Source organism: Dendronephthya gigantea, unplaced genomic scaffold (genome assembly GCF_004324835.1).
Source record: "Dendronephthya gigantea isolate DGI-Jeju-01 unplaced genomic scaffold, DenGig_1.0 000053F, whole genome shotgun sequence".
Taxonomy (NCBI): domain Eukaryota; kingdom Metazoa; phylum Cnidaria; class Anthozoa; order Malacalcyonacea; family Nephtheidae; genus Dendronephthya; species Dendronephthya gigantea.
In genome coordinates this window covers 495,536-521,687 of record NW_021163063.1, presented here as the reverse complement: position 1 = coordinate 521,687, position 26,152 = coordinate 495,536, and the positions used below count along the sequence as shown (strand labels likewise).

General features: G+C 38.6%; 6 protein-coding genes across 7 annotated transcripts; 1 reads left to right on the top strand and 5 right to left on the bottom strand.

Annotated features, from left to right (window-relative positions):
• Positions 1-1,080: 1,080 nt before the first annotated feature.
• LOC114529083 (serine/threonine-protein phosphatase 2A activator-like) lies at positions 1,081-5,134 on the top strand. Its single transcript, XM_028550811.1, has 10 exons — positions 1,081-1,276; positions 1,904-1,990; positions 2,098-2,223; positions 2,378-2,456; positions 2,591-2,629; positions 2,746-2,845; positions 3,463-3,587; positions 4,112-4,215; positions 4,326-4,433; positions 4,741-5,134. Exons 1-10 carry the CDS (start codon positions 1,199-1,201, stop codon positions 4,813-4,815), a joined length of 921 nt encoding a protein of 306 aa, XP_028406612.1. The 5' UTR covers positions 1,081-1,198; the 3' UTR covers positions 4,816-5,134.
• Positions 5,135-5,868: 734 nt separating this feature from the next.
• LOC114529147 lies at positions 5,869-7,681 on the bottom strand. The gene has a single exon (XM_028550898.1). The coding sequence runs from the start codon at positions 7,537-7,539 to the stop codon at positions 5,905-5,907; it is 1,635 nt and encodes a 544-aa protein (XP_028406699.1). The 5' UTR covers positions 7,540-7,681; the 3' UTR covers positions 5,869-5,904.
• Positions 7,682-8,821: 1,140 nt separating this feature from the next.
• On the bottom strand, positions 8,822-10,942 carry LOC114529190 (kelch-like protein 5). The gene has a single exon (XM_028550958.1). It carries the CDS (start codon positions 10,783-10,785, stop codon positions 9,154-9,156), a length of 1,632 nt encoding a protein of 543 aa, XP_028406759.1. The 5' UTR covers positions 10,786-10,942; the 3' UTR covers positions 8,822-9,153.
• An 876-nt stretch (positions 10,943-11,818) lies between these two features.
• LOC114529191 lies at positions 11,819-13,940 on the bottom strand. The gene has a single exon (XM_028550959.1). It carries the CDS (start codon positions 13,811-13,813, stop codon positions 12,188-12,190), a length of 1,626 nt encoding a protein of 541 aa, XP_028406760.1. The 5' UTR covers positions 13,814-13,940; the 3' UTR covers positions 11,819-12,187.
• Positions 13,941-15,052: 1,112 nt separating this feature from the next.
• On the bottom strand, positions 15,053-21,719 carry LOC114529151 (kelch domain-containing protein 8A-like). 2 transcript variants are annotated; one of them, XM_028550905.1, is made up of 2 exons: positions 20,824-21,719; positions 15,055-16,408 (listed from the first exon to the last, which is right to left on the bottom strand). In XM_028550905.1, the coding sequence occupies exons 1-2, from the start codon at positions 21,465-21,467 to the stop codon at positions 15,505-15,507; spliced, it is 1,548 nt and encodes a 515-aa protein (XP_028406706.1). In that variant the 5' UTR covers positions 21,468-21,719; the 3' UTR covers positions 15,055-15,504. The 2 variants fall into 2 exon arrangements, with proteins under 2 accessions (XP_028406705.1, XP_028406706.1); XM_028550904.1 differs by lacking the exon at positions 20,824-21,719 and having other exon boundaries at positions 15,053-17,169.
• Positions 21,720-22,974: 1,255 nt separating this feature from the next.
• LOC114529036 (kelch-like protein 31) lies at positions 22,975-24,546 on the bottom strand. Its single transcript, XM_028550762.1, has one exon. It carries the CDS (start codon positions 24,544-24,546, stop codon positions 22,975-22,977), a length of 1,572 nt encoding a protein of 523 aa, XP_028406563.1.
• Between the last annotated feature and the right edge of the window lie 1,606 nt (positions 24,547-26,152).

Below are 26,152 nucleotides of genomic sequence, written 5' to 3'. Positions count from 1 at the left end.
AACTTGATGCTGTTGAGGAAAGTCATTTAATTGGAGAAAAGCATGATGATTCTGAAAATCGAAACATTATTCCGACAATTGAAGAATGGAGTCCAAAAGACATGGCATATGGAATGAACGAAAAAGGTAAAGGAAAGAAGAATGATACAAATGATACAAAGGGGGGTAAGAAATAATAATAGTAATTAACCAAGAGGAAACATTATCTATAAAAATGTGGTATTATGTAATTATCCTTTTATACATTGAAGTGATTTTTTTAATGTCAAATTAGTGAATGTGTGAAAAAGATAAAAGTGAAAGAGTTAATAAATTAACAAAACTGTGAACACACAAAGTTACATTTAAGAGTCTTCAAACTCAGCAATGACTGGACACATTGAAAACATTAATAGAGGCTTCGTTTTTTATATATGGGTATAGTTCGTATATCCTGTTTATGATCAGACCAGATCAGATACAGCCTCAGAATTTTTCCGACTTAATTCTGGCTTTATTTCTGATAGTCATAGTTGCTTTATCCAGTGTATTATTAGATCAGTGGGATGTGGTAAAAATGACCTGTCAATTTTTGCCTTGTCATTTTAAAAAGGTCATGTTACACCGTGCAATTTTTCTTGCAACCTGCATTGCAATCCTGCTTTTAAAAGATGTAAATTAGTACAGAGTATTCAAAATGTAAGACTAGGAAACGTACATGGAGAGTGGAGAAAAAATTTCTTAGTGGCCAAACTTATATCTCTCAAAAGTAGAATTGCATTACAAGTTCAAAGAAAAATTGCACTGTGTAACAGTAGCCTGCGTCGCAGAGGCTATTTAACGGCGCCTGAAGGGACAAAGTTTTAGTTCAGTCAATATTTTTGTGTTTTACTAACATTACACTATTTGCAAAATAATACACAGCTGCGTACTGTGGCATGACCCTACCACTCCATTCTATACTCAAGAATTTCAGTTCAGAGCCCCAAGCATTTCGGAGCCCACCAATTTAAAGGGCAATCGTATTTTGTTTTGATAAATTTCCCGCCTGATTGCGCCATTGCGGCAAAAACGTCCGGGAACTTCCGAAGGCGTATCGGCGTATCTTCGGTAGAATTTGGAATAGTAATATTTTTGTCAAAAAAATATATAAACAAGGTAATGTTCAACACTTTTACAATAAATTTTACCGAGTTATTTTTGCACAAGAGTTGCTATCATGGAGGGTATGAATTATATGGAGCCAAAACGTGAAATACTATCTCCGATCGATATGCCTCGTTGGTTGAAATCACAGGTTTGAATTTGAAATATTAATTCTTGTTCAAAGATAATTTAAGACTGTAAAATTGACGCATTTTAAACCGCGCATTTTGAGCTAATTTCGTTAGGTGCAATGCGCTTTGCCGTTCAATTTTGCTCCGTCTTGAGCAAAGGATCTTCCTTAGCAAAGGAAAGTGTTTGGAATTTTTGCATTAGCAGTAATGCACTTGGGTTATGTGGTAACTACAGTTAGTGATGTAGCTGGTATTATTTATAATAATAGTCTGTACAATGCCAGATGATTTTACTTGTCAGTAGGTGAATACAGCCAATTTAGTGGGTAGCAAATATAACCTCATAATCTAACATCAGCAAGTGGCATTTGTTAATTATTAAAAGATTTGCACACAGCAATATGATGGGCTAACTTGAGATGCGTGATGCATGATATATAATATTTGCTAATCTAACTGTTAGAAATGCCATCAACTACCAACAGCAATCATCTACATGAAGCAAGATTGTATCTCATCATCACCTTGCAATAGTAAAATTGCTTGACATTGGGCAGAATAAGATATTCTGAGGCCTAAATACAACGATCTCGGTGCGTAATTTCTTAGCTAAATTAGCTGAAATCATTACTTTACTATTTCCGTAGGCATATCATGAGTTTCTGGGGTTCATAATGGCATTAAATAATGCAGTGAAAGAAAAAACAATGCAAAGTGATTACATCAAGTCTGAGGTATTATCAATGCAGTTGACCGAAAGAGCTAACAGAAAGGAAGCGATGAATGGTCAATGTTTAAAATGTTTTGTACTTTCATTATCCAACATCATTCTCTTGTTTAGAAGTGTGAAAAAGTTGTTCAACTTCTTGAGATTTTGGATAAATGGATAGACGAATGTCCTGCTGTGGATCAACCAGTCAGATTTGGCAACACAGCTTATCGAGACTGGTTCACAAAACTTGAAACAGTATGTTGTGTGAAGTATTTCTGTATTTCAGAAGTATTTCGGCATGTTTTGAATAAGCAAGAGAGCTTACATGTGTACATATTTACACACCTTTTTAATGTGAGGATATTTTCAACACACTTTCTAACAATTAACATAACAATCATTTTCCCAGGAGAGTGAAACACTTTTGAAAGATTTATTGCCAAGTGACCAATCAGGGGCGATACTTGAATTACAAGCCTATTTTAAAGGTGAGATCAGTCTAAGCTTGTCCCTGTAGCCTGCTAGCTGCCCTTCCAAGCTGCCAACATGCCATATAGTGCCTGAGATTTCATGTGTTATTAAAAATGATGTTTTTGTAAGGTATCCATTGCTAATTTTACAGATGGATTTGGTAATAAAACAAGAATTGATTATGGTTCAGGTAATTCTAGTGAAACTGGCTTTCTGCTAGTATTTGAACTTCAGTTAAAGACATTTAAGTATGCAAACCTCAGTTATTGTTATTTCCACACTGAAATCTGCTGTTTACTTTTGTAGGTCATGAAGCATCCTTCACAGCGTTTCTTTGTTGCCTGTATAAATTAAACGTTTTACAAGAAAGTGACTATACCGCTACAGTTTTCCATATTTTTAAAAGGCAAGCTTAGTCACTGGGATACAGGTCACACACACATACTGCATAATGTGGCAGAGGTAGATTTACCGGGAGATGAGGGGAGGGGGTGTAGAGAGTTCACACTCTCAAGCCTTGTTCAGAGGAGTGGGTGAAGAAGGGTCTAAATTAGGTATTAATTCAGGCATTATTCAAGTTTAGGGGAATTATGTATAAAAATGAGTACTAAAAGAAATTCAGTGTTCTCTGGAGCTGTGAAAAAAACAGGGTAGTGCCTTTCTTTACTTGTACCCCAACCCAAGCCTAGCAACTGGTGTGAATTCCTCCTCTACAAATCTGCCCTGGGAACACCTTACAAAAAAAAAAATAGCGAATACTTTAATAATACCCAGCTCAGGTATCCTTGTTGGGAAAATATTTGAACTATCCTCCAGTAGCAAATTCGACTCGGCTCCCCTCCCCAACTATGAGAGCTAAGGTAAAGCCCAGCAGTATAGAACTGTGTCAACACGACACAAAGATCACATCACATAACAACACAACAGAAATGTGACAATTCAGCGAAGCAACACACCTCGTGTGTCCTTCGTGAGCCGGCAAACTCGACAAAAAATAACCAAAAAATCTCGCCCCTGTTTTAGATATTTAGACTTGATGCGTCGCCTTCAAAAGGTCTATCGGATGGAGCCAGCCGGCAGCCATGGTGTTTGGGGTTTGGATGATTTCAATTTTCTACCATTTTTCTGGGGAAGCGCGCAATTGTCAGGTAATGGAGTCTTCAAGAAATTTCTCACAAATTACTTGGGTAGAAAAAACACATATCTACCGTTCTACGATGGTTAGATCGCAAAAGCATTAATCCGAAATATAACATTTCCTCCCCACTTGCAAATATATATCCATTGAGGAAAGTAAAAAAAAACACTTCAATAACAGCCTGATTTAAATATGTAAACTATACCTAAAATATTTTCAAATTCAAGCTTATAAATGCAAAGACAAGGGTGCAGCGAGAAACATATTTTAATACTTCGTAATTTTGTTCAATTTAAGTTTCTGTGCTGAAAATTTGTTCATTCCAAATCTCACCAGAATCTCACTCATATATTTCGTCGCCATCTTGAAAAACTGCAAACAAATTGCCGCCAAAATACGGAACGACTATTTTTCATTGGTGGAAAAAGTCGTTCCTCTAATCAGAATTCTAGATCGCTCGTCCAGTCAGATTGCACAAATTAGGTAACTTAGAAATTCGAGCGACATTCAAATCTCGTTATATTTGTTGTTTAGATAATAACTATGCTTTGAGGCCAAATTCGATACCGGAGCAGAAAGTTTGTAACGCTAATAAAAATGAATACCTCTTCTTCGACTGTATTAACAACATTCACGAGGTGAGCTTCAAAATTGAGGAATTTTTGACGGTAAAAGTCCACCGGGCAATACGCTGACTCGTTTTTTAACTACATTAAATATTAAAATATTCAACTGTGTCTCCAACTAGGTAAAAACTGGACCGTTTTTCGAGCATTCTAACACCCTCTGGGGGATTAGCAGTGTTCAAACTTGGAGTAAAGTTAATAGTGGTTTGTTAAAAATGTACAAAGCCGAGGTTAGTTCACTGTATTATCTCTTTTCTAGATTCCACAATAGACCTTTTCTCATAATGACGTCAAACGCGGACAGACTAATTTGATTGGTTCGTTAATTTTGCGGAGCCAATCAAACTACTTTTCCAACATTCTACCGTTTTGATAGATGAGAATATTTTTTAAAAGATAATGAGAAGTTTGTGTCGACAAAATCTGTGTACCATGACGTCAGTGTGTATGACGTCATCATCATTATCAGATTATGACAGGACAGCAATTATTCAATAATACATTTCAGCAAGTCATCACATATTTTTTATTTTTCAGGTGTTATCAAAGTTTCCCGTGATGCAACATTTTGTTTTTGGTTCAATATTGTCTATTGAACCAGTGCCGACATGAAGTTACACATGTGAACATTATTAAGCAATAACCCAAACTATCCCTACGTGTTCAGATAAGATCCAAGATGAAACGAGAGTCCTATGAAATCCCCAGTATGGGTTGTTTTGAAGCTTGTTAGAAGAAACATTGGAAGCTCTAACTTACAAGTTACAAGCAGGCTTTTCTTCTTAGTGAAGATGATCAACAGTTCGATATTATGTCAACCCATAAACATTCTGGCTTTAAAATCGAATTCAAACGATTCCTACACAGCATTGAGTCAGAGCATTGAGTATAAATCATTAACGGCATGAATGGTATTATTAAAACACCTCTATTACAATTATTATGTGTACCTGTGGCTATTACCTGCATGTTGCTATGTAACACTGTCTATTATCAGAAGTCAAACTATAGTTGGCATGTGGGAAAAATTCACGGGAAACAACCATGGGAAAAATTCCTAAGTTACAATCACCTCCTTACACCTGGTAGTTATGACCTGAGAATATATGTGTTCACGTACTGAAAGTATATTAACAAGCGTACAAACCTCACATTTTTAATGTTCCGCATTTAACGAGATGAGAAAGTTTGTGTAGGCACTCGTTTCCATTCGTCAGAATGATAAATCCATAACTATTCTTTGGCGTATTAGCTATTTAATTAAGAATTAGATCGAAGTGAAATAATGCTAGGGTTTTGTGTCCACCATGATTTGAATTATGCTTGTTTATTTAGAACACAAATATGGTTGATATGAGTTTGAAAACTACTCGAAACCAAATTCAACGAAATAACAAACTAAAAAATGGCGCCTCTTGATGCAAAATAATCTGAATCTAGCTTCGTTAGTGACGCGCAGCAATATCAGTTTTTAACGACAGTTGAGATATCTCAACACTGATGTGGAGTGAATCTATCTGATTCTTTAGGGTGCTCTGTTTGACCGTACAACTCAATTTTGATGCGACTCTATCTGCTTTTAAACCATAATGTAAAAGTAGGAGCATTCAGTACATTTACAGCTAATGAGAAAAAAATAGACAAAAATAAGAAATTTTATTCGATTCAAATCACTTCCATTAAATTTCAACTATATATAGTTCATTCACTAAAGTCCCTTTTAAAAGAATTTGTTTTGAGAAATGCAGTCGCCCAAGCTCGTTCTCTTTTCATTGGAGGTAATTCTCTCCATTTATTCGTACTTAAATCTAAGCACTCGACTGAATTGAGATATGTTTTAGTTTCATAATCATAACCACCCATGACGATAATCATATTACCAGTGATAACTGCGGTACATCCAGCTCTTTTATGATTAAGACGAGGTAAAATCTTAATTTTACCTGTTTTCACTTCGTATATGAATACTGTGTTCAATGCTTCGCCTTTCTCGTCGGTACCTCCGATTAAAATTACATTACCTTTATAACCAACAGTAGCCATAGCAGAGATAGGAATTGGCAAAGGAGACAAGGTCTTACATACGTTATTGTTAATATCGTACGAATACACAGTGTTTCGATTGTCCCGTGCAAATTTTGCTGTGCTTCCACCAACAACCACGACTTCGTTGTCAATAATCTGACAACCATGGAAACATCTTCTCTCTGGCAACTGGGTCAATAACTTTGTCGTATATGGGGGAGTTAGTTTAATTTCGTAAATCCCATCCGAACAAATGTTCCCATAACAGCCACCAGTTAAAATCGCGGTATTTTCACGACAAACCATTCCGTGACCATTGCATTTGATTGGCATCTTGACGAGAGACTCGACCCATTCCTCATCGTCCTCGCCGACATTCAAACATTCAATGCTGTTCGTATATTGGAGAGAGTCGGCTCCAATGAGCCCAATTCGACCGCCAGACACATTGATTCGTCCCTGGTAAAGAAATGCTGCAGGAGTTGATCGCGGCAAGTTCATTTCTTGTTCCAATGTCCAGGCGTTCTCAGGCCAACTAAACGACTCCACGGATTTGTGGATATCGTTAAGATCACGTCCTCCGCAGACATAAATATTTTTAAATCCATTAAACCAGTCGCATCTTCCGGTCGCTTCGGTTGCAGTATATCGAACTTCCGCTCTCATATCATTCATTTCATATACAATTTCCTCGTTTCTACGGCGAAGATCATCAATGACAACATTTTGACGGGCAACATCGGCCGTCAACTTTCGAATACACCGGTCTTGATTCTTTCTTTCCTTGACTAAATTATCGATTTCCTTCCGCATGAAGCAGATATGGACAGCTCTCGACTTCCATATCACTTCCTCCCCGCACTCGTCACAGACAATGATACGAAAATCACAAAGTTCGTTCTCATATCGTTCTTGCTCGTTTCGGTTGATGACTCCAGAACAGCCCGTGTTTGTACAAGTTGGTGAATAGCCACATCTGTTGACATGCTGATCGAGAAATTCAAGCTCGACCACTTCTCGACAGCCACGGCTTGCGTTATCACAAAAAACTTCGAGACGCTCCAAACTTTCCATAAAAAATCTCGGTGGTTTAACCAAGGTTTCTTCGGTGAGATGGTGTTGACAAGTTGGGCAGGTTTTGGAGCTTTCCTGTAACCACTTTTGAATACACGAGCGACAAAAATGGTGTTCGTTCGGGCATTGCACTGGGTCTTTGACCACCTTGAAGCAGATCAAGCAAAATAGCCTAGCGTCGACTTTATTTACGAATCTTTCCTCATCGTAGCCTCCAAATGAACTTCTCCTCGCCATTTCTTTTCCGAACAGAATGAAGACATTCGCAGCTTGTTCGATTCGTTGTTTGTGAGATTGATAATAAAAGCCTTAGTTCTAGAATGATTCCTTCTTCGTATTGCAAAATACGTTCAGATGCTAAGTCTAAGTAGCGATATCGCATGACTGTCTCAAAGGAAGTTATATCGATTGAAAACGGAAATTTCTAAAACGCGGAATGGGACACCAGGAAGAATTGGAAATAGTCGAAAATAGTCGCCTACTGTTTGCATCTATTTCGTTTTATTGCATGAAACTAACCTGAAATAAGTTAATAGACATTGTAACTGAAAACTGAAATCCATTTATCCGCTTTTTAAAGAAAATAGGATAATAAATATACGTATTATTTATTTAAAAAAACATTTAAACATTTATTCTTGCTGGGAATTGGGATACTCTTTATCCTCAGTCCGCGTTTCCGCATTACTCCACTCAACAAATCCTTCCATCTTGAGACTAAACTTAATCAATCGATTAGTCGCGTGGGCGTCTTTCAGCAAACAACATTCCTTAGCAAAACTCTACTAAAGAATGCAGTAGAAATAAATAGCTTTTCTGGCTGGAGAAGGCGCTTTTCTCAAATGCTCTCGCTTTAACACGCGTAAAATAATACAACCGTTCAACGGTCGTGATAGTTTTGGAGATCAGTTCTGCTATCGTAGAAGACGTAGACTACCCCTAGACATTCATTTAGGAGTGTATTATGTACAAATTGTCTATATAGGCGCAGTATAGCCGTGTGGACAGTTTGTGTTTATTTATATGCACATCAACACATTTGGTTTCTGAGAAACAAACCTCTTTGGCATTGTGTGGTATCAAATATGAATGCTGCATCCAAGTACACACTTCTACTTTGCCGGCTTCATCACATCAACCTAACTGGGGATGAGATATTAGCCATTGCAAGGGTGGATTTCAGCATGCAGAGAAAGAGTTCGCTGGCGAAATATTTGCGTATATTCTTTCGCATTCTGATAGAAATAATCAGTTCAGTTTGTTCTCATTTCAAAAGAAAATATGCAAAATATTGCAGAGCGAACCATTTCTCTGCAAGTGGAAATCCAGCCTAATATGTACGAGGGAGACGCTGCCTTGGAAAACCTGATAATGCGGGAGTGACAGACCTGTCGCCATAAAAACCTGCCATAAATGCACCAGATTCGATCTCCTATGTCGCAGATGAATCGGGAAGCCGAAGATTACTAGGCGGTTGAGAAGATTTTCTGGAACAACAAAAGTCACAACAAAGCCTGATAAATGTAGGTTTATTAACAAAAGTTGAAGTAAATTCTTCAGCTGTATAACGCTATACAACCACCGAAGTGTTTTTTCAACCGCTCTGAAGATGGCTGTTGTTTGGTATAACTTTGATTATACTTATGCATTTGGAAATAAGGAGTCTCCTTTGATAATAAATAAATGATGGCTCCAAAGATGTTATTTTACAAATTGTTTTCAGTATGTTTACATGCAATGGTTGAAATACCCACTAACCGGTGGATAGCCCTATTCGGCCTTCGTATACAACCAGACCCAGATGTTCTACTGCTTATTAAAAAAGCACAACTAGTTTAATTACAAGTTCCCTTAAAAACACGTCTTTGGTTTAAGAACTGCAGTTGCAAAACCTCGTTTCTTTGTCATTGGTGACAATTCCCTCCATTCATTGGTACTTAAATCTAAGCACTCGACTGAATTGAGATATGTTCCAGTCTGAAAGTCATACCCACCCATAACAACAATGATATTGCCAGTGATAACTGCTGCACTTCCCGCTCTTTTATGATTAAGACAAGGCAACGCATTAATCTTTCCTGTTTTCACTTCGTACATGAATACTGTGTTCAATGTTTCGCCTTTCTCGTTATAACCTCCGATCAAAATTATATTACCTTTATAACTAACAGTAGCCATCTCAGCGATAGGAAATGGCAGTGGCGGCAAGGTTTTGCACTCATTATTGTTAATATCGTATGAGTATACAGTATTCTTACAGGTGTTTACCTGTTTTGTTGTGCTTCCACCAACCACCACAACCTCATGGTCAATAATCTGACAACCATGGCTGCCTCTTTCCTCTGGCAAATGAGACAATAACTTCGTCGTGTATGGGGGAGTTAATTTGATTCCGTAAATTCCATCCGAAGCCAATACCCCATCGAAGCCACCAGTTAAAATCGCGGTATTTTCACGACAAACCATTCCGTGACCGTTGCATTTGAATGGCATCTTGACAAAAGACTCGACCCATTCAGTATCATCCTCGCCGACATTCAAACATTCAATGATGTCCGTATACCCGACAGAATCCGCTGCAGGTTGTTCAAACCGACCGCCAGTTACATTGATTCGTCCCTGGTAAAGAAATGCCACAGGAGCTGATCGTGGCACGTTCATTTCTGGTTCCAATGTCCAGGCGTTCTCAGGCCAACTAAACGACTCTACAGATTTGTGGACAACGCTATAATCACGTCCCCCGCAGACATAAATCTTTTTGAATCCATTAAACCAGTCACATCTTCCGGTTGCTTCGGTTGCAATATATTCCATGTTTATTCTCATAGTATTCATTTCATGTCCCATTTCCTCGTTTTTACGACTTAGATCATCAATGACAACATTTTGACGGGCAACATCGGCCATTAACTTTCGAATAAACTCGTCTTGAGCCAGCTTAATTTCATTCATATTGTTTATCAAGTCGTCCGTTTCCTTTCTGATAAAGCAAGGGTGAACACGTTTAGATTTCCAAATTACATTTTCTCCACACTCGTCACAGACACTGATACGAAAACGACAAAGTTCGTTCTCATGTCGTTCTTGCTCGTTTCGGTTGATGACTTCAGAACAGCCCGTGTTTGTACAACGTGTTGGTGAATAGCCACAACTCTCGACATGCCGATCGAGAAATTCAAGCTCGACCACTTCTCGACAACCACGGCTTGCGTAATCGCAACGAATCTTGAGACTATCCAACGTTTCCATAAAAAATCTCGTTGGCTTGACCAGGGTTTCTTCCGTGAGATGGTGTTGGCAAGTTGGACAGGTTTCGGAGGTTTCCTTCAAACACTTTTGAATACACGAGCGACAAAAATGGTGTTCGTTCGGGCATTGCACTGGGTCTTTGACCACCTTGAAACAGATCGGACAAAGCAGCCTAGCGTCGACTTTATTTACGAATCTTTCGTCATCGTAGCCTCCAAATGAATTACACGCCATTTCTCCTCGAAACCGAGTGAGGAAAGCATTCGCTGTGCGTGGCGGATAATAAAAACATTTGTCTTAGGAAGACTGTTGCTTAGGAATTTGAAGTGTGGACTACACTAGACGATAGACCACACTCACTGTGGGTAGACTAAAACAGTCGACTGTTTGTCGGTTTAGTTTTAGTCTATGATATCATATCATATGACGAGCTCGGAAACGGAAGTTCTGAAACGTGGAATGGAAAACCCGGAAGAAGTGAACATACTGGGAAAATCCATTCGCATTCCTTATAAAAGATATAGCAACATTTTTTAAAAGGAAATAGCTTTCCTGGTCCGGGTATGATTTATTATAAATGTTCTGGTTTTAGCATGCGTACGATAACACAATCTTTCGGATTTGTACACGAAGTTCGTGAATATAATTGCACCGGATTCGCTTCCCAGAGAGAGTAGCGGGCAGGCGGGAGGAAGTCGGGCAGGCGCAGGTTATTGTTAACCCGATAATAGATCTTATTTATTTATATTACTTTCTTCTCTGCGGCAAGCGGTTTACTCCACTACTTAATGTAACTTTGTTTTAGGTGATCTAAGATAATGACGTCATGAGGCACCTCGACAAAACCATTTATCACGCCCCTGGAGTAATTGCTCTCATAACTCGTAACTGCAAAACGAACCCATTTCTACCCAGAAGAAGGAATTACTGAAATTAACATTTTCAAGAGGGAAAGTTGTTATGAAATAATATTTAATTGAAATTCAGTTTTGTCAAAGACTTCTCTGCTAAATGCCCGTATTAAATTTTTGGCCCTACTTGCATGTGTAAACAATCCTTATATTTATGCCTTTTTCTTCTTTTTCTAAATGTTTTTATTTCTGTTTTGTTCTGTTTCTTTTGTGTACAAAGAGTCAATCGACCTTGGAACGAAATCATTTAAAACTTTGTAGATTTTGTTTGACCTTGGGTTTGGCTCGCTTCATGTATTAAGTCAGAGGTATTCATAAGACAATAATACTTTCAAAGATGATTTCAGAAGCAAGAAAGTTTAATATTTCGGGTACATTGCTATGATTATATAATGTCGGGTATAACAGATATATCAAAATATTTACAATGCAAGACTAACGCCTGTATTCTAAAAGCTCACTCACACTTAAGCTCATTGAGTGGAAGATCTTAATTTTCTCATAACGTTTCAATGGCGGTATTTCCAACCGAATATTGGCTTGATCTTTAGTGATTTACCTTATATCTTTCCATTTATTCAGATTTCAGAAAGAACTTTCTCATTGATCAGCATTAACAAAATTTATATGCCACACTCAAGAGTGTGAGTGTGAATGAGCTTTTTGAATACAGGCGAAAGACACTAATATTTTTATATTATACATTAATATAAACGTTTCAAAGCTCATACGCGTTCCACTAAAGTTGTTTTTAAAACTGCAGTTAACCAAGCTCGTTTCTTTTTCATTGGGGCTAGTTCAATCCACACATTCGTGCTCAAATCTAAGCACTCTACTGAATTAAGATATTCCCCACTCTCATAATTACAACCTCCCATAACAATGATGATATTCCCAGTGATAACTGCTGTACATCCAGCTCTTTTATGATTAAGAGAGGGTAACGTCTTAATTTTTCCTGTTTTCACTTCGTACATGAATACTGTGTTCAATGTTTCGCCTTCCTCGGTAACACCTCCGATCAAAATTACATTACCTTTATAACTAACAGTAGCCATGCTACCGATAGCAAATGGCAGTGGAGACAAAGTTTTACACTCGTTATTGTTAATATCGTATGAATACACAGTATTTTTATTGGTGTTTGTGAATTTTCCTGCACCTCCACCAACGACCACGATCTCGTTGTCAATAATCTGACAACCATGGTAACATCTTCTCTCTGGCAATTGGGTCAATAACTTTGTCGTGTATGGGGGGGTTAGTTTAATTTCGTAGATGCCATCAGAACCAATGTCCCCATCACAGCCACCAGTAAAAAACGCGGTATTTTCACGACAAACCATTCCATGACCGTTGCATTTGATTGGCATCTTGACCGAAGACTCGATCCATTCCTCATCGTCCTCACCGACATTCAAACTTTCAATGCTGTCCGTATATTCGACAGAGTCGGCTCCAATGAGCCCAATTCGACCGCCAGTTACATGTATTTCACCCTGGTAAAGAAATGCTACAGGGGTTGATCGCGGGACGTTCATTTCTTGTTCCAATGTCCAGGCGTTCTCAGGCCAACTAAACGACTCCACGGATTTGTGGAAAACGTTAAGATCACGTCCCCCGCAGACATAAATCTTTTTAAATCCATTAAACCAGTCGCATCTTCCGGTTGCTTCGGTTGCAATATATTCCATGTTTACTCTCATGGTTTTCATTTCATGTCCCATTTCCTCGTTTCTACGACGTAGATCTTCAATGACAACGTTCTGACAGGCAATATCAGCCAACAACTTGCGATTAAACTCGTCTTGATTATTTCTTTCTTTGACTAAATTATCGATTTCTTTCCGCATGAAGCAGATATGAACAGCTCTCGACTTCCATATCACTTGTTCTCCGCACTCGTCACAGACAATCCTACGAAAACGACAAAGTTCGTTCTCATGTCGTCCTTGCTCGTTTCGGGTGATGACTTTAGAACAGCCCGTGTTTGTACAACGTGTTGGTGAATAGCCACATCTCTCGACATGCCGATCGAGAAATTCAAGCTCGACCACTTCTCGACAACCTCGGCATGTGTTATCGCAACGAATCTTGAGACGCTCCAACGTTTCCATAAAAAATCTCGTTGGTGTTGCCAAGTTTTCTTCCGTGAGATGGTGTTGGCAAGTTGGACAGGTTTCGGAGGTTTCGTTCAAACACCTTTGAATACACGAGCGACAAAAATGGTGTTCGTTCGGGCATTGCACTGGGTCTTTGACCACCTTGAAACAGATCGGACAAAGTAGTCTAGGATCGAATTTATCTACAAATCTTTCCTCGTCGTAGCCTCCAAATAATGAATTCGCCATTTCTCGTCGAAACAGAATGATGAAGGCATTCGCTATGTGTTTAATATTGTGGTTTTTTAGAAAAGTAATAAAAGCCTTTGAGAGTTTGAATGCAAAATATGGACGACACCAGACTGTTTATGTCATATGATATCACATGACCACAGAAAAGGAAGTCGTCGTAAGTCAACGGATCCGGAAATAAAACGCGGAATGGGAAACCAGAAACCCCGGAATATAAGTTGAATATGACTCGGAATTTCTCGTCAATTTGGCTTAAAAGTAAAAAGTAAAAACATCGTCAATATCACGGCAGATGAGCTGCTAGGTCCCTGGAAACGAGGTTGCTAAGCAAAGTACGACAGTGAAATTGTACCGAGCGCTCTTTGTCGAAGAGTAGCAATAATAAATACGTATTTATTCAGAAACATTTTACTCGGGCGAAAATTACGATTCTCCCGATCTTCAGTCCGAGAACATCAATGCCATAGTGCAGGTTTTTCTCTCATGTGTTGCTAGCGGGCGAACGGGAGGGAGTCGGGCAGATGCAGGTTATAATCTGTTGCGGAAATTTTTCAGACAAACAAATGTCACATGAAGGTCGGTGTATATGGGTTTTTCCGACGAAATAAATCTTATTGACCTTCGTAAGTAAATACGAAAACTACTAGATCATTAACTTCATGCAGTATTTTCAAACTTTCTTTCCTGCGCACGAGGATTTAACCAGCTGAACTCAAACAGCGTTCCAACACAGAAGTAATAGTATTGCTCAAACGTTTAGAGTGCCGTAGTTATATGGAATAGCATTCAATATGAAATACTATAAAAACCATTACCAGCAGACAATTTGATAAATACAAGAAAAACATACTCCAAAAATGACATATTGTAAACCCAAGATATGAGCTATAGACAACAAGACAAAATTTTAAGGTGATATAAAGTCGAAATATCATCTTTAAATAAATTTTGTCTGGTGGTCTGTAGCTCATATATCTTGACTTTACATGCAAGATGTCATTTTTCAAAGTCTGTTTTTTCTTGTATGACAGACTATTCTCATGTATTTTATTACGGAATGCGGTTTGTCACAGTCCAAGTTTCTTTGGAACAACTCATGCACGCATACTCTTTGTGGTCTAGCGCCTTTTACTATATAAGGGTTAGCAGCCCTAATGAATGCGGACAATGCGCTTAGCTTTTAAAAATACCCGGAATTCCAATTCCCGAGAGATTTAATATTGTTTTATATAAATATATCTACTTAAGTTATTTTCCTTCGTCAAATCTTGTTAGTGGTCCAAAGTGCAACCTATAGATATGCTGAGATTATCAACTGAAAACGGTTTAATGTTTATATATTAATATCAGATTTTATTCAATACTTCTTCCAGCCACTTCTCCCGCCCCTAAAGTTTACTTGAAGAAAAATATAAATAAACATGTTTATTTTTACTCGGAAATTCTGTTCTGTAGAAACAACGTTATCGCTTTCAAAGACATGGTCGGAAATGCTCCAATAAAGTTCCAAAATGATCAAACATCACTCGTGCTAATTATTAATCCCGAATTGTACTCGCCATAGAATGATTATCTAGTATTCTAATCGTATAAATTGAAACAAAAGGATTTAACTATTTCGCTAAGTCATATACATAGCAATACTTCACTGACCCTAATTTTTTTCAAATGAATGTTGTTTCAATGTCTTAAAGAAGAACTGCAGATGCATAAGCCCTCTCCTTCGTCATTGGTGGCAATTCTTTCCATTCACTCTTCTCTATACTTAAATCCAAGCACTCGACAATTTTTAGCCATATGGTTTTATAGTAATAGCCACCCATAACAATGATCATATTGCCAGTGATAACTGCTGCACTTGCTGCTCTTTGATTATTAAGACGAGGTAACTCCTTAATTTTGCCTGTTTTCACTTCGTACATGAATACTGTGTTCAATGTTTCGCCTTTCTCGTTAACACCTCCGATCAAAATTATATTACCTCTGTAACTAACAGTAGCCATCTCAGAGACAGGAAATGGCAGTGGTGGTAGGGTTTTGCATTCATTATTGTTAATATCATATGCAAATACAGTGTTTTTAGTGTCCTTGCAGTAGTTTGATGTCCGTCCACCAGCAACAACGACTTGGTTGTCAATAATCTGACAACCATGGTGACTTCTCATCTCTGGCAACTGGGTCAATAACGTCGTCGTGTATGGGGAAGTTAGTTCAATTTTATAAATTCCATCAGAAGCGTTGTTTTTGTCAATTAGTCCACCAGTGAAAATTGCAGAATTTTCGTGACTGACCATTCCGTGACCGTTGCACTTGACAGGCATTTTGACAGAGGACTTGACCCATTTTTTCATGTTTTTCACTACATTCAACCTTTCGACGCTATCCGTAAACTCAGTTCCATTCGAACCGCAAGTTATATAAATTTTACCCCGGTAAACAAATGCTGCAGGAGCTGATCGGATCAGGTTCATTTCTGGTTCTAGTGTCCAGGAATTTTCAGGCCAACTGAAAGACTCTACGGATCTGTGGCGAAGCTTTTCATCCCGCCCTCCGCAGACGTAAATCTTTCGCATGCCAGAAAGCAAGTCGCACCTCTCGGTCGCTTCCTTTGCAATACATTCCACTTCCCGGTTCCTACGGCGTAGATAATCAATTTCAACATTTTTACGGGCAATGTCGGCCTTCAACTTTTGAATAGACTCATCTTGAGCCAGTTCTTTCTCTTTTAATTCCTTCCTTTCTTTGACTAAATTATCGATTTCTTTCCGCATGAAGCAGATATGGACAGCTCTCGACTTCCATATCACTTGTTCTCCGCACTCGTCACAGATAATCCTACGAAAACAACAAAGTTCGTTCTCATGTCGTTCTAGCTCGTTTCGGCTGATGACTTCAGAACAGCCCGTGTTTGTACAACGTGTTGGTGAATAGCCACATCTCTCGACATGCCGATCGAGAAATTCAAGCTCGACCACTTCTCGACAACCACGGCTTTCGTGATCGCAACGAATCTTGAGACGCTCCAACGTTTCCATGAAAAATCTCGTTGGTTTGGCGAAGGTTTCTTCCGTGAGATGGTGTTGGCAAGTTGGACAGGTTTCGGAGGTTTCGTTCAAACACTTTTGAATACACGAGCGACAAAAATGGTGTTCGTTCGGGCATCGCACTGGGTCTTTGACAACCTTGAAGCAGATCGGACAAAGTAACCTATCGTCGAGTTTATCCACGAATCTTTCGTCATCGTAACCTCCAAATGAGCTCGCCATTTTATGTGTTTATGTATGGTTTTTTGAAAACAGATATTATTAAAGTTCAAGGCCTTGTCTCAAATTGAAAATGCTTTGTTTTGGTTGCAAAATACAAAGTACAACGAGTACGCACATGATATGTCACATGACACCTGACAGGAAGCCGTATCGATTGCTGTGATTGCACACAGCTGTTTCTAAAACGCGGAATGGGACACCAGGAACCAGGAATTCTTGAACATGAATTAAATATGTTCCCAAATAAACATCTCTAAAAAGTAGAATTGCACTGCAAGTCGCAAGAGAAATTGTAAAAAGGCCTAAAGTAGCAGCGCAAGCGGGAGAGAGTCGGGCAGCTGGGGGCAATGGCAACGAAAAATACACACAATTCAAGTAGTTTAAATATTTACAATGCAAGATCGGACCGAGAAGCAGCTTAGCATCGACTTTATCTACAAATCCTTCCTCGTCGTAACCTCCAAATAATGAACTCGCTATTTCTCGTCGAAACAGAATAATAAAAGCATTCGCTATGTGTTTAATATCATTGTTTGTTGAAAAGTAATAAAAACCTTTGTCTTAGAAGGATTTTGATTGTTTGAATGCAAAATATGGACGACACCAGACTGTTTATGTCATAAGATACCACATGACCACAGAAAAGGAAGTCGTCGTAAGTCAACGGAGCCACGCGGAATGGGAAACCAGAAACCCCCTGAATACAAGTTGAATATGACTCGCCGGAATTTCTCGTCAATTTCGCTTAAAAGTAAAAACATCGTCCATATCACGGCAAATGAGCTGCTAGGCCCCTGGGAACGAGGTTGCTAGGCAAAGTACGACAGTGAAATTGTACCAAGCGCTCTTTGTTGAAAAGTAACAATGATAAATACGTATTTATTCATAAACATTTTATTCGGCCGAAAATTATGATTCTTCCGATCTTCAGTCCGAGAACATCAATGCCATGCACAGTGCAGGTTTTTTACTAAGGGTTAGCAGCCAAAATGAATGCGGACAATACGCTTAGCTTTTAAAAATACCCGGAATTCTAATTCCAGAAAGATTTAATAATGTTTCATATGAATATATCCACTTAAGTTATTTTCCTTCGTCAAATCTGGTTAGTGGTCCAAAGTGCAACCTATACATGCTGAGATTATCAACTGAGAACGGTTTAATGTTTATATATTAATATCAGATTGTATATTCAATACATCTTCTAACCACTTTTCCCGCAACTGAAGTTTACTTGAAGAAAAATATAAATAAACATGTTTATTTTTACTCGGAAATTCTGTTCTGTAGATACAATGTTATCGGATATTGCTCTCCTTGAGCGAATGCAAAGAAAAGCAACACGTTTTTCTCTAATAACTACCAGCCCACAGCTAGTGTCACCAATATGCTCAATGAGCTAGGGTGGTGTAGTCTAGAGGCTAGGAGAGTTTCAGCAAGAATTACCTTACTTCACAAAATGAGTCGACATCAAATTGATATTGATACCGATCTTTTATCTTTACCTTTGGCCCAGTACCGAGCGAAGAACTCGGAGTAGCCATGACTACAGATATAGGCCTGACAAGGCTACTGAGAACGTATATTTCAACTCTTTTTTCCCAAGAACAATCAGGCAGTGGAAAAGCAGGGGCGTAGCCAAGGGGGGGCAAGGGGGGGCGGTCGCCCCCCCAATGGTCTTTAAAACCGTTCTCATGAAATGTTTAAATCCAGCGGAATATGAGGAGGGGAGATCAAGTTAGGTAAGCAACGAGTAATCAGTAAATCTAAAGAGATTTTAACGTGTATTATTCGTTGATCTAATGTAATATTGACAGAATTTTGTGATTTGTAACCTTACGATTACTTTTAAAAGCTCGTATCAGAGTGCGGGAAATGGCGTCAAGCCTTAGAAATCCCAAATTTTCCCCCGGACCCCCCCCCCCGATAGTTTGTGGCTTCCCCACTCACTGGTCGCCTCCCCAAATTTTCTACCCTGGCTACGCCACTGTGGAAAAGCCTTCCTAGTGACACTGTTAGTGTGGATTCAGTGAACATTTTTAAGTCTAAGTTACCTTATTTTTAAGTTACTATCTACTCGTTTTCAATACTTGTAAATAAATTACTAGTTTCTGTAGATTTTTTAAAGTTGGTGTGATATTTGCAAGAAGTTTACCGACTCTATAAATGTAGATGTAGCCTTAGTAAGTGATTTGAGTAGGGATTAATGGACTCTTGCATAATAGACCAACTTATGATCTAGGCAACAAGAAGGAAATAAATCACCACAGCTAAAAAGAGCGTACTGAAATTAGTATAATAGCCAAGTTTGGTCGCAAAATGTCAAGTATTACGGAAAATATAGCCATGCAAAGTAGCCAATCTTGTATATTTTTTTACTACGGCCGAGAGCGTTTAACTAATTTAGTTACACACTTCCGGCCGTAGTAAAAAAATATACAAAATTGCCTTTATTATGCAAAAGGTCCATTACGAGGTAAATTAAGTTACTTCAATCCAATCGAACAAGGGAATGGTGTCAGTGTGACAGTGACCACGATTGCGATAAGGTGTGAGCGAGATTTTGTTAAACGTGTCATTCAAACTATGATAAAGATCTTTATTATTATTCAACTTGTGACTTGTCGAGGACAACGTAGTTTCGGAGACAAAGCATTCTGGACACTAACTAGCTAGTAATCCCGAATTATACTCGCTATGGTATGATTATCTAGTATTGCAATCGTATAAATTGAAACAAAGGATTAACTATTTCGCTAAGTCATATATCTAGCAATACTTCACTGAGTTTTTGTTCTTAATTTTTTTTATCAAATAAATGTTCTTTAATGCGTTTAAAGAATAACTGCAGATGCATAAGCCTTCTCCTTCGTCATTGGTGGCAATTCTCTCCATTCACTCTTCTCCATATTTAAATCCAAGCACTCGACAGATTTCAGCCATGTTATGGTTTTATAGTCATACCCACCCATAACAATGATTATATTGCCAGTGAGAACTGCTGCACTTCCCGCTCTTTTATGATTAAGACGAGGTAACTCCTTAATTTTACCTGTTTTCACTTCGTACACGAATACTGTGTTCAATGATTCCGTTCTCTGGTTAACACCTCCGATCAAAATTACATTACCTTTATAACTAACAGTAGCCATATCAGAGATAGGAAATGGCAGCGGCGGCAGGGTTTTCCATTCGTTATTGTTAATATCGTATGCAAATACAGTGTTTTTACTGTCGTGGATGTAGTTTGATGTCCGTCCACCAGCAACCACGACTTGGTTGTCAATAATCTGACAACCATGGTGACTTCTCATCTGTGGCAACTGGGTCAATAACGTCGTCATGTATGGGGGAGTTAGTTCAATTTTATAAATCCCATCAGAAGCGTTGTGCTTGTCAATTAGTCCACCAGTGAAAATTGCAGAATTTTCGTGACTGACCATCCCGTGACCGTTGCATTTGACAGGCATTTTGACAGCGGACTTGACCCATTCTTTCTTGTTCTTCACTACATTCAACCTTTCGACGCTATTCGTAAACTCAGTTCCATTCTTACCGCCAGTTATATAAATTTCACCCTGGTAAACAAATGCTGCAGGAGCTGATCGGATCTGGTTCATTTCTGGTTCTAGTTTCCAGGAATTCTCAGGCCAACTGAAAGACTCTACGGATCTGTGGCGAAGCTTTTCATCCCGCCCTCCGCAGACGTAAATCTTTCGCATGCCAGAAAGCAAGTCGCACCTCTCGGTCACTTCCCGGTTTCTACGGCATAGATCATCAATGACAACATTTTGACGGGCAATATCGGCCACCAACTTGCGATTCAACTCGTCTTGAGAACGCTTAAATTCCTTCAAATTGTTTACCAAATCGTCCGTTTCCTTTCTGATAAAGCAAGAGTGGACACGTTTAGAATTCCAAATCACAGTTTCTCCGCACTCGTCACAGACAATCCTACGAAAACGACAAAGTTCGTTCTCATGTCGTTCTTGCTCGTTTCGGTTGATGACTTCAGAACAGCCCGTGTTTGTACAACGTGTTGGTGAATAGCCACAACTCTCGACATGCCGATCGAGAAATTCAAGCTGGCCCACTTCTCGACAACCACGGCTTGCGTGATCGCAATGAATCATGAGACGCTCCAACGTTTGCATAAAAAATCTCGTTGGTTTGGCGAGGGTTTCTTCCGTGAGATAGTGATTGCAAGTTGGACAGGTTTCGGAAGTTTCGTTCAAACACCTCAGAATACACGAGCGACAAAAATGGTGTTCGTTCGGGCATTGCACTGGGTCTTTGACCACCTTGAAGCAGATCGGACAAAGTAGCCTATCGTCGAGTTTACTCACGAATCTTTCCTCATCGTAACCTCCAAATGAGATCGCCATTTTATGTGTTCATGTATGGCTTTTTGAAAACAGATATTAATAAAGTTCAAGGCCTTGTCTCAAATTCAAAATGCATCGTTTGGATTGGAAAATATAGACGAGTACGCAGATGATAAAATGTCATATGACACCTGACAGGAAGCCGTATCGATTGCACATGGTTGTTTCTAAAACGCAGAATGGGACACCAGGAACCAGGAATTCTTGAACATGGAATATGACCTTGAGTTTTACCCTTTTCCTTCTCAATATGTCGGGAGATGCGATATTATAGGAAAAAACCACTGTAAATGTGAAGTGGTACCGAATAGCATTTGTTAAGAGTAACAATAATATAGTATTGATTTTATTCATAAACATTCTATTTTCCGGGAAAATTGAGGAACTCCTGATCATCACTCCGTGTTTTCCTGGAATTCATCAGTCGCTGAATTTGCGTGGGTGTCTGTGGGTTACTGGGAAAACCCAACGCATTTCTTATCAAAATATATGGGAAGATTGTGGTAAAACTGTAGATGGAGGACTGGTACGCAAAGCTATTAAGGTGGGGGTCTACCTGAAATTGGAGATTTCGTGCTGTTTTGGTTGGCCAGCTTATTGCTCGCCATCTATTACTGCTAACTGCATAAAACTAGATATCACCAGAAACAAGGACTTCAAATATAATAATTTTATTCCCATACCTTAATGATTTACACCTATATATAATATACTTTCAAAGATAATTATTCTTCCTGAAAATAGGGCTTATGCTTGAAAAAGGAGAGTTTTTCATGGATGCAACTCAATTTTGCAATGAAACACGATGCAAGTAGATCGAAATCAGCGATAGATTTTTTGATATTGCAATAAGTTTTTATACAACATCATTCCAAAATATTCGCAAAATAAAATATTGAAATTTTAAAAGTTTTTCATCTCTCAAATGGTGGGAATACACCCTATACCAAATTCTATCGCTCATTTCACTTATCAAGTCGAGCTCTACCATCACTGAAAATTTCAGCCAAATTGGTTGAACTGTTGTGGAGATATCTTTTCTCTGGGGCAGTTTGTCAGCGTCAGTATATGATTACAACTAGCAAGAGGGTATTAATAGTTGACAAAAGTTGCTCTATTACGCTAAAGGTCCATTACGAGGAAAATTAAGTTATTTCAATCCAATCGAACAAGGGAATGGTGTTAGTGTGACGGTGGCCACGATTGCGATAAGGTGTGAGCAAGACTTTGTGATTTTGTTAAACGTGTCATTCAAACTATGATAAATATCTTTATTATTATTCAACTTGTGACTTGTCGAGGACAACGTAGTTTCGGAGACAAAGCATTCTGGACACTAACTAGCTAGTAATCCCGAATTGTACTCGCCATGGTATGATTATCTAGTATTCCAATCGTATAAATTGAAACAAAGGATTTTACTATTTCGCTAAGTCATATATATAGCAATACTTCACTGAGTTACTTTTGTTCTTAATTTTTTTCAAATGAATCTTGTTTAATGCGTTTAAAGAAGAACTGCAGATGCATAACCTCTCTCCCTCGTCATTGGTGGCAATTCTCTCCATTCACTCTTCTCCATACTTAAATCCAAGCACTCGACAGATTTCAGCCATGTTACGATTTTACAATCATGCCCACCCATAACAATGATTATATTGCCACTGATAACTGCTGCACTTCCCGCTCTTTTATGATTAAGACGAGGTAACTCCTTAATTTTACCTGTCTTCACTTCGTACATGAATACTGTGTTCAATGATTCCGTTCTCTGGTTAACACCTCCGATCAAAATTATATTACCTTTATAACTAACAGTAGCCATATCAGAGATAGGAAATGGCAGTGGCGGCAGAGTTTTGCATTCATTATTGTTAATATCGTATGAATACACAGTGTTTTTATTGTCGTTGATGTAGTTTGATGTCCGTCCACCAGTAACAACGACTTGGTTGTCAATAATCTGACAGCCATGGTAACTTCTTATCTCTGGCAACTGGGTCAATAACGTCGTCGTGTATGGGGGAGTTAGTTCAATTTTATAAATCCCATCAGAAGCGTTGTTTTTGTCAATTAGTCCACCAGTCAAAATTGCAGTATTTTCGTGACTGACCATTTCGTGACCGTTGCATTTGACAGGCATTTTGACAGTGGACTTGACCCATTTTTTCATGTTCTTCACTACATTCAACCTTTCGACGCTATCCGTAAACTCAGTTCCATTCGAACCGCCAGTTATATAAATTTCACCCTGGTAAACAAATGCTGCAGGAGCTGATCGGATCAGGCTCATTTCTGGTTCTAGTCTCCAGGAATTCTCAGGCCAACTGAAAGACTCTACGGATCTGTGGCGAAACTTTTTCTCTCGCCCTCCGCAGACGTAAATCTTTCGCATGCCAGAAAACAAGTCGCACCTCTCGTTCGCTTCCTTTGCAATACATTCGACTTCCCGGTTTCTACGGCGTAGATCATCAATGACAACATTTTGACGGGCAACATCGTCCATTAACCTGCGATTCAACTCGTTTTGAGCTAGCTTAAATTCCTTCAAATTGTTTACCAAATCGTCCGTTTCCTTTCTGATAAAGCAAGGGTGGACACGTTTAGAATTCCAAATCACAGTTTCTCCGCACTCGTCACAGACAATCATACGAAAACGACAAAGTTCGTTCTCATGTCGTTCTTGCTCGTTTCGGTTGATGACTTCAGAACAGCCCGTGTTTGTACAACGTGTTGGTAAATAGCCACATCTCTCAACATGCCGATCAAGAAATTCAAGCTCGACCACTTCTCCACAACCACGGCTTTCGTGATCGCAACGAATCTTGAGACGCTCTAACGTTTCCATAAAAAATCTCGTTGGTTTAACCAAGGTTTCTTCCGTGAGATGGTGTTGGCAAGTTGGACAGGTTTCGGAGGTTTCCTTCAAACACTTTTGAATACACGAGCGACAAAAATGGTGTTCGTTCGGGCATCGCACTGGGTCTTTGACCACCTTGAAGCAAATCGGACAAAGTAACCTATCGTCGAGTTTATTCACGAATCTTTCGTCATCGTAACCTCCAAATGAGCTCGCCATTTTATGTGTTCATGTATGATGTTTTGAAAACAGATATCAATAAAGTTCAAGGCCTTGCCTCAAATTAAAAATGCATTGTTTGGATTGCAAAATATAGACGAGTACGCAGATGATAAAATGTAACATGACACCTGACAGGGAGCCGTATCGATTGCACACGGTTGTTTCTAAAACGCGGAATGGGACACCAGGAATTCTTGAACATAAATTGAATATGGCCCTGAGTTTTATCCTTTTCCTTCAGAATATGTCGGGAGATGCGATATTTTAGGCAAAAAAACACTGCGAGTAATGTGACATGGTACCGAACAGCATTTCATTTGTATAATAACAATAATATAGTATTTATTCATAAACATTCTATTTTCCGGGAAAATTGAGGAACTCCTGATCATCACTTCGTGTTTTCCTGGAATTCATCAATTAGTCGCCGAATTTGCGTGGGTGTCTGTGGGTTACTGGGAAAACCCAACGCATTCCTTATCAAAATATATAGGAAGATTGTGGTAAAACTGTAGATGGAGGAGTGGTACGCAAAGCTATTAACAACGAAAACGCTTATTCATGAGTTTATCGAAGGAATGTTAAACTTGAATTGTGCTAGTTGTTAAATTTGTTAAATTGTTATATACACCCATGTAATTTATTTAATTCTAAGCTACTTGAATTGTGTGTAGTTTTCGTTGCAATTGCCCGCAGCTGCCCGACTCTCTCCCGCCTGCTACTTACATACGAGAGCAAAAATATCAGTACATTTAATTATACCCTCTTGCTAGTTGTAATCATATAATGACGCTGACAAACTACCCCAGAGAAAAGATATCTCAACAAAAATTCAACCAATTTGGCTGAAATTTTCAGTGATGGTAGAGCTCAACTTGAAATGATCAATAGAATTTGGCATAGGGTGTATTCCCACCATTTGAGAGACGAAAAACTTTTGAAATTTCGATATTTTATTCTGCGAATACTTTGGAATGATGTTGTATAAGAACTTTTGCAATATCCAAAATCTATCGCTCATTTCAATCTACTTGCATTGTGATCCACAAAAAGCTCATTGGAGTAAAATTCATATGCATCCATGAAGAGCTATCTTTTCTCAAGCATAAGCTTATTCTCGAGAAGCCAATACTTATCTTTGAAAATATATTATAGATGTAAATAATTAAGGTATGGGAATAAAATTATATTTAAAATCCTTGTTTCTGGTGATATCTAGTTTTATGCAGTTAGCAGTAATAGATGGCGAGCAATAAGCTGGCCAACTAGAACAGCTCGAAATCTCCAATTTCGGGTAGACCCCCACCATCAGTTAACTAGTCTTTCATACAACTAGCCCCAGGAACTAAAAACTGAAATGAAGAGAAATGGATTTTTGTTTCACAACTAGCCCCAGTCCTTTCCCGCCATTAATCAGATCGCGAAAAGAAGGCATAAGATTTTTCACCGAAAACTATGTTCTGACGTTCTGTTTGAAATAATAGCATTTTCTAAAATAGCTAGATTAAATGCTAAAATTATTAATGAATGTGTTTTTTGGCATTATTCTCAATTTTTTTTTGACGGGACTATCTGTCTTGGAAAAAACTACAACAGACAACAA